The sequence below is a fragment of the Rhagoletis pomonella genome, unplaced genomic scaffold (genome assembly GCF_013731165.1).
Source record: "Rhagoletis pomonella isolate Grant_MI unplaced genomic scaffold, Rhpom_1.0 Rhpom_scaffold_00014, whole genome shotgun sequence".
Lineage (NCBI taxonomy): Eukaryota > Metazoa > Arthropoda > Insecta > Diptera > Tephritidae > Rhagoletis > Rhagoletis pomonella.
The window spans coordinates 4,368,369-4,380,339 of NW_023458568.1; the positions used below are offsets into that span (position 1 = coordinate 4,368,369).

General features: G+C 33.7%; 2 protein-coding genes across 2 annotated transcripts in view; one reads left to right on the plus strand and one right to left on the minus strand.

Moving 5' to 3' along the window:
* The window catches only part of LOC118749182, a 473,359-nt gene that overhangs the window by 133,906 nt on the left and 327,482 nt on the right, over positions 1–11,971 (minus strand). The window lies entirely within an intron of this gene.
* LOC118749116 (glutamate synthase [NADH], amyloplastic-like) overlaps positions 1–11,971 on the plus strand; it is a gene marked incomplete at its 5' end in the record, with an annotated part of 277,008 nt that overhangs the window by 43,486 nt on the left and 221,551 nt on the right. Inside the window, one exon of the mRNA XM_036483886.1 lies at positions 4,845–6,136. Coding sequence (XP_036339779.1) covers positions 4,845–6,136 — 1,292 coding nt within the window. The remainder of the gene's footprint in view (positions 1–4,844; positions 6,137–11,971) is intronic.

Consider the following 11,971-nt stretch of genomic DNA (forward strand, 5'->3'; position numbering starts at 1 on the left):
TTTGATGTTATTCCGTTCTTGTACATTGGTGATAAGTCTCCTAAATTTGTTTCTAATGTGACTAATCTCGGTTTTGTTATAAACACTAACATGCACTGACCATGTTAACTCTAAGTCTATTATACTTTAAGAAATTTAAGAATGTCTGCTACTTTTACACCATTAATAGTTAGGCGTAAACTGGTTATTCAATTAATATTGCCGATTATCTGCTATTCCGAACTACATAGTCTACAGCAACTAGTCTACAGCAGCCTGGATTCTCAATCTTCTTATACAATTGATGTAGTATTCAATCATGTTACTCGATATGTTTTTGGGCTATCGAAATTTGAGCGAATATCCGATTGGCAATTGTATTTTTTTAATTCGGCTAATGATGGATAAAGATCCTAGATATCTATACGAAAAATTATCCTTCTCAAAGTCTGCACGCCTTACTGACCCAAGAATGATAGAATACAAGATTGCGCCCATCAGAGGATTTTTGAGATTAAGTTTTGTGTGACGTCTCACTGGTGCATTTGCGAGAGAGAAATGCCAAAACGCAAGCAAGAATTTAAGAAGATAAAAATGTTCAAGTAAAACGTTAACAAGTTGCACAAGTGTGACGTCATACAAACAGCGATTCTGTCAAATTCACTGAGAGCGGAATAGCGGTGGTACCGAGATGGGCGCCACCTTTTATTCTCTACATCGTGTTACTGACCTGATTATATCCAAGTACAATTATCTAACATCTGTAAGACTATTTTTCGTCAATGCTATTCGCACCTGGAACTCGGTTCCAGGACATATTCGCAACAGTCTAAATTAAAGCAACCTTAAGAGTGTTTTGTATTCGCATTTTAGTTAACTTATTATCAGTTGAAGTTCGCTATCTATATCGGAAAATCTAAAAAATAGGTACACTTTCCAAAAAAAAAAATTATTTTAAAATTTGTGAGCACACGTATGTTTTATATACCATTTTATTCGCAATCTCTTAATAAATCAATTAGTGTAACAGTAACTCATTTTCATCAAGTGCTTCAAAAGTTGGACGAAAATAAATATGAAATGAAATAGAAAACAAAAGAATAAGTTGGGTTCAAATTACGCTGTTCAAGTTGTAAATTTTGAGCATAGTATTTGAAAGCTGAACTCACTTAATTGGCATGTTCTAAATTCAATGGCATCCCCCGTTTTACCAGGTTCGCTCCGGTTTTCGAGATAACGGTAATTGAAAATTTGATTAAATTTTAACTATTTTATAAATAACTCCCTCAGTTTTGAAATTATTTTACAAAAATTTTGCACATAACGGTTTTTTAATATTACCTTAATTATTCCTTAAAATTATCGAAATGGGTTCACTCCAATACAACTGATTACTCAGATATGTGTTTTTGCGCTGTAACTCTAACTTCATATCTGAATAATAAATTGTATGCGTGCTATATGTTAACGTGAACCTATACTAAATTTTTACCCGCTTAATTGGATGAGTTATAACGCAAAACAACGTCTCTGAACAATCAGTTGTATAGGAGCTACATGTTATAGTAAACCGATTGCGATGATTTTAAGAGATAGTGTATGTAATATTAAAATACAATCGTGTGCAAAATTTTAGTAAAATATCTTCAACACCGAGGGAGTTTTTTTTTAAATAGTTTAAATTTAAGCAAAGTTTCAAGTACACATATCTCGAAAAGTGGAGCCAATCGGGCAAAGCTGGGGACGCCTATGAATTTAGAAGGCTCCAGTTAAGTAAGAGCAACTATCAGAACCTTCGTTGAAAAATAGTTTATTTGATACCACGCTAGAAATATTCTGACTACTAAAAGGGGCATCATTAAAAGTAGTAAATCACGGTTTTTACACACTTCTAGAAAAAATTAGTTTGAAGCATTTTACAGGTATATGTAATTTTATAAGGACTAGTAGTTCCAGAAAGATTTAGATCGTTTCGACGTATTTTGCAAATGTGCCTTCAATTAAAATTTTTTTGGAATACAAAATTACGCTCAAGATCGCAGAATATTTTATCTTTAAAAGTTAGTTTATTCCGAAACCACACCTCTTGATAAGGTATTAAATTATTCCTAATTCTTTGTAGAATACAATACATTTTTAGAAGGTGTTCAAAATGAAACGCTTCAAAAACAATACGCGATAAACCGAAACTTTTTAAAATTTTGGAAAGTAGAGTTACAAACTTTGAATTACTTGCATGTGAGTGTCCACGTTAGTACTAATTGCCCATAAATTTTCAAACCAGTATATTGTGTGCTCCAAAAGTCATGACATAGTTAACTTTTCACCTCTTAAAAGTTACACAAAAAATTCACCTGTTTTTAATATTTTTTTTGAATGAAAACATCTATAACTCAAATAGCCCAGTAAAATTAGACTTTTTCTTAAAAAAAATTGTAACAGCAATTTTTTTATGCAGCTTACTTCTATTCGACACGTAGATCATGGATCCACAGTCTTGCCCCTAAATTTAATTAGGCAATATTCCGCCTTCTTGGATTTAAGTTTTTTTTTGGGTTTTTTCCAATTTGCAAGCTTATTTTGGATTTTTCGTAAAAAATGGTTATATACAAATATGTAGAGAATTTAATTTTCCACATTTGTTATATAGAAGGTTTTTTTAAAATTGCATTTTTTATTGTAAAAAATTTGCAAAAACTGCAAAATATTTTACATTGTCACGGTTTTCACCATTTTTTACGATTTCTGCTGAAAATACATAGCATATTGAAATTCCAAAGTTGTAGAGAATTTCATTCTTCACAACTTGTATACCTCCATTTGTTTGATCACGGCCGGGAACGTGCGAAACATAGCGATTAGCCCAAAAAAGTTAGTTAAATTTGGTAGGAAAATTAAAAAAAAAAAATTGTAACATCGATTTTTTGATGCAGTTTACTTCTATTTGACACGTAGATCATGGATCCACAGTCTCGCCCGTAAATTTCATTTGGCAACATTCCGCCATCATGGATTTTATTTTTTTTTGGGTTTTTTGCGATTTGCAAGCTTATTTTGCATTTTGCATAAAAAATGGTTAAATACAAACACATATGTAGAGAATCTAATTTCCCACATTTGTTATATACTGAGAAGGTTTTTTAAAACTAGCATTTTTTATTGTAAAAAATTAGCAAAAACTGCAAAAAAAAATTTTACATTGTCACGGTTTTCGCCATTTTTAGACAATTTCTGTTGAAAATACATAGCATATTGAAATTCCAAGGTTGTAGAGAATTTCATTTTCCAAAATTCTTGTGCCTACTTTTTTTTGTACGACGCTTAGATCACGGCCGGGAATGCGGTAAACATAGCAATGTACGGGATGCGCCGTAAAACTCATTGCCATATTCGTATTTAACCATTTTTTATGAAAAATGCAAAATTAGCTTGCAAATCGCAATAAACCCCAAAAAATAAAATCCAAGATGGCGGAATGTTGCCAAATGAAATTTAGGGGCGAGACTGTGAATCCATGATCTACGTGTCAAATAGAAGTAAACTGCATCAAAAAATCGCGGTTACAAAATTTTTTTTTTGTTAATTTTCCTACCCAATTTATCTAATTTTACTGGGATAATCGCTTTGTTTTTTACGATCCCGGCCGTGTTATAAGCGTCGTACAAAAAAAAATTTGGTATACAAGTGTGGAGAACGAAAGTCTCTAGTTTAGAAGTTTGGAATTTCAACATGTTATGTATTTTCAGCAGAAATTGTAAAAAAATTGCGAAACCCGTGACAATGTAAAATATTTTGCAGTTTTTGCCAATTTTTTTTCAATAAAAAATGCAATTTTAAAAAAACCTTCTATATAATAAATGTGGAAAATTAAATTCTCTACATATTTGTATATAATTGTCGAAAAATGGCGAAAGCCGTGACACTATAAAATTTTTTATCAGTTTTTGCTAATTTTTTACAATAAAAAATGCAATTTTTAAAAAACCTTCTATATCGTAAATGTGAGAAATTAAATTATCTACATAATTGTATTTAACCATTTTTTACGAAAAATGGAAAATAAGCTTGCAAATTGGAAAAAACCCAAAAAACTTAAATCCAAGATGGCGAATGTTGCCAAATGAAATTTAGGGGCAAGACTGTGGATCCATGATCTACGTGTCAAATAGAAGTAAACTGCACCAAAAAATCGGTGTTAAAAATTTTTTTCAATTTTCCTACCAAATTTATCTAATTTTACTGGGCTAAAAAGCTATGCAACAAAGTGATTCAACATTTTTTTAAGTCTTCAAATATACGTCTATGATTATATCCAAAAGCAACCAGCTTGATATAGTTTACAGCAATGAAAATAAAGCTAAATAACACATTGACCCAAATAATACAAGGGATTAAAAAAGGATTATTTAGGAATTTAAATAATCTGAGCCTGCATAATAATACTTAAATGGCATGTAACCAATGTATTCTTATAGTCTCGAGTGTTTCATTGATCCTAAAAAATTATATTGACCTCAAAAGGAAAGAACTAATTTTTGTACGTGTAATTCCTATGGGAAAACTAAATGCTCGACTCGGGACCTCTTACAATTGTCCTAAAGAGGGGATATTCATGGAGGATCATTACTATACAATTGCTAAAATTTAAATCTCATTCCGGTCACAGTGCAGGATTTTTTAGTTTTTTACGTGGTCTAATGTATAGTGTGTAAATTTTATTAAATACTAAATGTTAGTTTTTGCTTTTGTGAAAAGTTCTTTTCGATTTGTAAATCATCTAGCTCTATAGTGTATACTAGTTATATCGTACATATTTTATATCTAAGTGTCTTTAATATCTATCTCGTTTCCCTTTTACTTCGCAGAAAAGAAGCTCTTGGTTCAATGGGAAACGACGCTCCACTTGCCTGTTTATCTGCTTTTCAACCGCTACTTTACGATTACTTCAAACAATTATTTGCTCAAGTTACAAATCCACCCATCGATCCATTTCGTGAAAAGGTTGTAATGTCAATGCAAAGCCCCTTAGGGCCAGAAGCGAATTTACTCCAACCATCTTTTAAACAAGTACATCGCATTTGGTTACAAAATCCGATTCTAAGTATTCCTGACACAAATTTATTGAAGGGTAACATCCACAGGGGATGGAAAACAAAGGTTTTGGATATAACTTATGAGTTTGAAAAAGGAGTTAGGGGCTACGTGGATTGCATTGACGATATTTGCCGCCAAGGTTTCGATGCCGCTTCTTCTGGTTATCAATTGTTAGTTATTTCGGATAGAAACGCTGGTCGTGGAAGAGTCCCTGTATCGGCATTGGCTGCATTGGGTGCTTTACATCATTTCTTAATAGAAACTCTTCAACGGATGAAGGTTGGAATTATAGTAGAAACAGCTGAGGCTCGTGAAGTCCATCACATTTGTGTATTGCTTGGCTACGGTGCAGATGCAATTTGCCCTTACTTGGCTTTTGAATTAGCACAAGCGCTTCGGGATGATTGTGTCATTAATTCCGATGTTAATAATAAGCAAATTTATAATGCTTATGCCAAAGCTATCGAAATGGGTGTAGCAAAGGTTATGGCTAAAATGGGCATAAGTACTCTACAGTCTTATAAGAGTGCTCAAATTTTTGAAGCTGTTGGAATAGGTGAAGAACTAATTAGTAAGTGCTTTCGTGGAACGGCGAGTCGTATTGGAGGTATTACTTTGGAAACAGTTGCAAAAGAAGCTATAGAACGGTACAACATGGCATTTGGCGATACATTATTTGACACTCGAATTTTGCGAAATCCTGGTAATTATCATTGGCGTAATGGAGGGGAAGCTCATGTAAATGAGCCTGCTGCTATTGCAAGTTTACAGGAAGCTACGTTAAATAAAAACTGGAACTCATTTGAAGCCTTTAAATCGACAACATTAGACAGTGTAAGGAATTGTACACTCAGAGGACAACTCGAGCTCGTTACTGATCAAAATAAAGTAGATATATCGGAAGTGGAGCCAGCATCAGAAATTGTTAAAAGATTTGTTACGGGGGCCATGAGTTTTGGTAGTATTTCTTTGGAAGCACATCAGACATTGGCTATTACTATGAATCGTATTGGAGGAAAAAGTAACACCGGCGAAGGTGGTGAAAATTCAGAAAGATATTTAGGTAAGTATTTCTTATTAGGTTTGGGTAGTTCTTGAACTAAATGGACTAAAGAACAAGTTCATCTCACTAGTTAGGTATTTTTATTGAACTAAATTTGTCAGTGCTACTATTTCTCCTTTTGTATCGCGATCCAAATATTCGTTTGATATGTATGTATCTCATATTTACAGGTACGTTTTAAAACGCTTTCGCATTGTTGCTATTTCAGTTTCTTGCGAACGAGGTTTTTCAGGGCGGGGCAAATATTAAACTAGCGTAAAACGCTTTTGAAATCAAACACGCTTTCTAATTTAATGTTTTTGCATTCAGCTTGCTAAATAAAATAAAATTCATTTTCCATTTTAAGAAGAGCTATAAGAAAATTGGTATCATTTGGTGGTCTTCAAGCTTTTCGGGCAATAAAAATGTTAAATTTAGAGGTTGTGGGCTGAAAATCATGTTGCACTTTTTGCATAATAGGCGTTTTTTTAAGAAAACTTCTACGTGTGTTTTGCTGTGCTTTTCGATGTTTGAAAAGAAGCAATCAAAAAGGATGGAAAGAAACCACTGTTTTAGACTTTTTGCTGCAAAATATTATTAAGGGGATGATACCCGAAGTTTTTGTTGAAACTTGTACGTTCCGTCCGGTGGCCCGGAGTTAACGACAAAAATTTTCGGGTAATTTTCGCAAGCCTAATTTTTTGTCTATGAGGTATGCGAGTAACGTACAATACTAATTTGGACGGGGGTTAAAATTGTAACGAAAAATAAGAAAAACAAATTTATAGCCGCGTACGCGAAACTTATTGTACGTATCATTTGTCATAAAAGAAGCTAAAAAAATATCGTCTGCCGTCTAAATTCTAAGGCAAAATCGTCTGCTACCCACAAAAATATCGCAAAAAAACAATTTATTTCCGCAAAGACGAAATTAATTAAAATGCTTCTTTTTATAGTAACAAAGCGAAAAATAATAGTCTGCCGCCAATAACATACAGCGAGATCGTCTGCCAGTGAGTTATTGGCCAAAACGCTTAAAAATGTTAGAATGATAGTTAGACAATCGGAATTGATTGAAATAAATCTATATTTTGTAAATTTTTGCGTTTATTTTAACAACTATAGTCACATTCAACATCTCTGCTTCCTTTATATCGTGGTTCAAGAACATCCTTCATCTTTGCGGAAATATATATATTTTTTGCGATATTTTTGTGGGTGGCAGACGACTTTTGCCTTCAAATTTAGATTGTAGAAGATATTTTTTAATCTTCTTATATGTCAAATGATACGTACAGTAAGTTCCGCGTATGCGGCTATGAATTTTTTGGCTTAGATTTTGCTATAATTGTAACCCTCCTGTAACCCCGTACCGCAGATATGCGGTGGCAGACATTCAAATTAGTATTCTACGCTACACGCATAACTAATAGAAAAAAATATAAGCTTGCGGAAATGGGTTAATTAAATTTGTCGTTAATTCCCGGCCTATTATACCTAGCCTAATTATAAGCAGTGATGGGCACACTTAAATACTTTTGTACTTAAAGTACCAGTTTGGGTACTAATACCCAAATACTTAATCAGCCTCATTGCGTAAGTCGTAAATTAGGATAAATTGTACGACTCGACAACATCGGCATTGTCGACTGTCGTGCTAAAATAAGTAAACGACGAAAATCGTCGAAAATTATGCAGTGCTGCCAAGTTTTTCCGTTTTAATACACTAGTCGAGTGGAAATTTTAGGCAATGACGTGAAATTTTCGATACCATTCGACTCTCGAAAAAGGACTTGCTCGCAATGAGGCTGAATATTTGGAGATGTCTAAATATTCAAGTAGAAAAAACTTAGATATTTAGGAGTATGCTAAATACTTCAAATAAAAAATACTTAGGTAAATATTTAGTTGTAAAATACCCGAGTAAACAATACCTAGGTATTTAGGAGTTTCCTAAATACTCAAGTACAAAAAACTTAGGTATTTAGGAGTTGTTAGATATTAAAGTATAGAAGTGCTATTTCTATATGTCCTTATTAACTTAAAAATTAAACAAATACAAGTTGATTTAACACACAGAAAATTCTGATTGTTATCGTCGCCAGAAAATACGTTGAATGTAGTTAATTTCGGTTAATATAAACGAATGTCACAAAAGCTCTGTTCGTTTACTGCGCCTTTTGAAGTTGCCACTTAACTACTTGCCACTTAACACTGGTTCCACTTCTAGGCGAACGGACGGGTTTGTATTCGAGCTCTCAATTGGTATCACAACGGATCCACTGGGTCTAAGTGTGCCTCTCTCCCATGTTGGATGAAGGCAGCCGCTTCAACCTAACCTAACCTAACTGCGGCAAGTGTAAGGGTTGGTCCCTTTCCAAACCTAGCAACGGAGAAAGGTAACCAGGGTAACTGCGTATGTTGGTGATGTGTCGCTGCTAACTCGTCCCTGGTGAAGTAAGCCGATTTAAGCCTGTCAATGGACACCGTGACTTGTTTTGATCCAATCAATATTGTATACATCTTGGGGTACCTGTTAACGACGAGGTACGGCCCCTCGTACGGCGATTTCAGTGGCTTGCGGATAGTGTCATCATGTAAAAATACGTGACTGCAGAATCTCAGATCTTTTGGCCCGAAAACGGCGTGCTTTCCATACTGTGAAGTTGGCGTTGGCCTAGCCATTTCGAAATGTTGTCGCAAATCCCACAGGCAGCTCTGCTCATCTACAGGGGTGTTATCGTCGGCCTCCAGGAAATCGCTGGGTAACTGGATAGGCAGTCCGTAGAGCATCTCTGCTACGTATACGCCCAAGTCCTCTTTCACTGCCGTTCGTAAGCCTAAAAGAACGATGGGTAGGACGTCGACCCAGTTCGCGTATGTAGCGTGACATCTGAGGGCGGCTTTCAACACCTGATGCCATCTCTCTACGAATCCTTTCGCTTGGAGGTGGTAACTGGTTGTATGGATGTGTGTGAAGGCAGAAATTGTTTTTGAAGTCGTCTAATCTACAGTATTTTTAACCCTCCATTAGGCGCATGGGTTCTACTCACGCGGTTAGTCGCGTGGATTACAATAGTAGTCCAACTTCTTTGGCTGCTATAATATTTTATTTAAAAAAAAAATTTTATATTTGTTTCCAATAAATGTTTATTTATATTATTTAATACGTCTCAAACATATTTTGACTTTGGTTTTATCTAACTTTTATGAGAAATAATAAAACAGGCAATGCGTGTTGTTTTGAGCCGTTTAATAGAAGGTTCTTAAGAATTATTGCAAATTCAAAGTATGCAATAAAAAAAGCTAAACTAATTTCACATTTTTATTTTAAATAATAGACTTAATACAAACTGAACAGTGAAGAAATATAAAAGCGTATAAACGAGGAAATACAAGTCAAATATGGAGCATGTTTTTCTCTGCCAAATAAGCGATGCTCTCATCTCTCATATGATTCTTACATGCATATTTATTTACCACGATTGAGAGAAAATGTATTCTATCATTTTTGAATATTTACTATATAATATTTCTTGTGGACTTCGCCGAAAGCAATTTTCTGGCATGTCGGCTGGTGGAGGCTATACATCTTTTCTATACAAAGTAGATGCCGTCCTAGACGATCAACTTCTCTTGACATATTAGTAATCGGTGTTCAGTTTGCGGTTTTACTAGCTCCCAAGCAATAATTTCCAAATTATAAAAAAACTAAGCTTATCTTCATCTTCTTCATCCATAGAGCTTTCTTCTGTTTCCAAATGTATCTTTTTTGCATCAGAAATTTCAATTTCCATGTAAAACAACATATGACATATCTATAGTGAAATATTTGTTGTACATACTGAATAGCCTTAACATTGCTTATAAACAAAGTTAAATTCTTAGATATGCGAAAATAGCCAAATACAAAACAAAAAGTTAATGTTAATTTATGGAAACACTGAAATGTATAGACCCGAAATCGTTGGAATTTGCACTACAAAAAAGTTATAAAATTCAATGCTAATTTATAATGAACAAAGTCAAAATTTTTTTATGGAATTAAGATTTGTTTTTTGGAATTATAAAACTTGGCAAAAAATGTTACGTAATTAGGCGCGTGGATTACAATTGTACTCCACTCGTATTCAACTGTGGCTAAAAGTGGTAAATGTGGGCCTAGCCCCTCAATTTTATACTAAGTGAGCACTTTTGTATATCATCGATAGCTATTCAAGCGGGCAATGTCATCCTCCACCCAAGTTTTAGTTGGTCCCTGCTAAAAGATGTGTGGATTACATATGTAGTCCACGCGCCTAACGGAGGGTTAATAAATGAACTCCACTTTCAGCTAAAATGTCACAACTTTAACCCGCCGTAAACAATTCCGAACCTCCTCTTTCATAATATATAGGATTGGTTCGTGTTGAGTGATCAGTGTTGTTGTACAGTGATACTGGAATCACAAAAGTTATTTATGCAGCTACAAAGACACTTAAAATTTTAATAGTTTACTCTAATGCACTATCTAAAGCTAGTTCATCTTAATAGGCTTCAAAATCATTGCAAGGCTCCAACTCTGCCTCCATAACATACTGAATGCAAGCATCATCTTCAAAAGAGTTGTCTTCACACGTTGCAGTCTACTTCCACTTTCAGCTAATATGTTAAAAATTTAACCCTCCGTAAAAAATTCCGAACCTCCTCTTTCATAATATATAGGATTGGTTCGTGTTGAGTGACCAGTGTTGTTGTACAGTGATATTGGAATCACAAAAGTTATTTATGCAGGTACAAAGACACTTAAAATTTTAATAGTTTACTCTAATGCACTTTCTAAAGCTAGTTCATCTTAATAGGCTTCAAAATCATTGCAAGGCTCCAACTCTGCCTCCATAACATACTGAATGCAAGCATCATCTTCAAAAGAGTTGTCTTCACTCGTTTCAGTCTATTAGTTTGAAGTTGGCGAATATGCTTTTGGTGCCAAGTTTTCACCACTTGAATATTGTTGCTGCGACCGTAAAAGTTTTATCCGCCTTCGTGCTAAATAATTGTTTATGAATAATTGTGAAGAAAGTGCTTGGGTTGACTTCAGTGTACATCGACATGTGTGTGTTTTATCAAAACTATAACGAATTTTCTCATGAAACTTTACGAGGATGCTAAGAAACAGATATGTTTACATAAATTCTCACTATTTTTACTTTGTTAATACTAGTATTTAAATAATTTGTTGTTTAAATTGCTTGCACTTCCACTAGCAAATTTTCAATTAAAAAGTGCAGCTATCACTTATATTTATATTTCCATAAATGCACGATCTTTTGTTCCCGTGTGATTTGTATACGTTCATTAAATGTATTTTATTTTATTTTTTAACAATATGAAACGTGTTTAATAATTTCACTACTTTTCTTCAACTAAGTAAACAAGCAGACAAATCAAAATGGCTGTATTGCCCGAACAGAAGGGTGCTACCAGATGTTCGAAATTTAAGGACAGTAAAATGTCGAACTTGTATTTCATAATGGCCACAACATAAGGGTATGTTTGAATATGTGCTTTTTCAAATAACAACCCCAAAAAAATGTTCAATTATGGCTGTTTTTTAATAAAAATGTATGTTTTTCTTTTGAAAAGCTTTTAGAAGTTATTAATTACTCTTATAAGCTTTAAATCAACTCGTTTTTAATTTTTAAAATGTAATTATAAGTATTTAGAGAATATACACTTTTTCCATACTTCTTGCATTTTTTAATAAACAATATTAAAAAAAGGAAAGATTGACGCCTGCGGCGCTATTTAAAAAAATAAAAATAAAAAAATTCAACAATTTTATAATGAGCTCGAGGCCATTTTTTAAATGAAAAT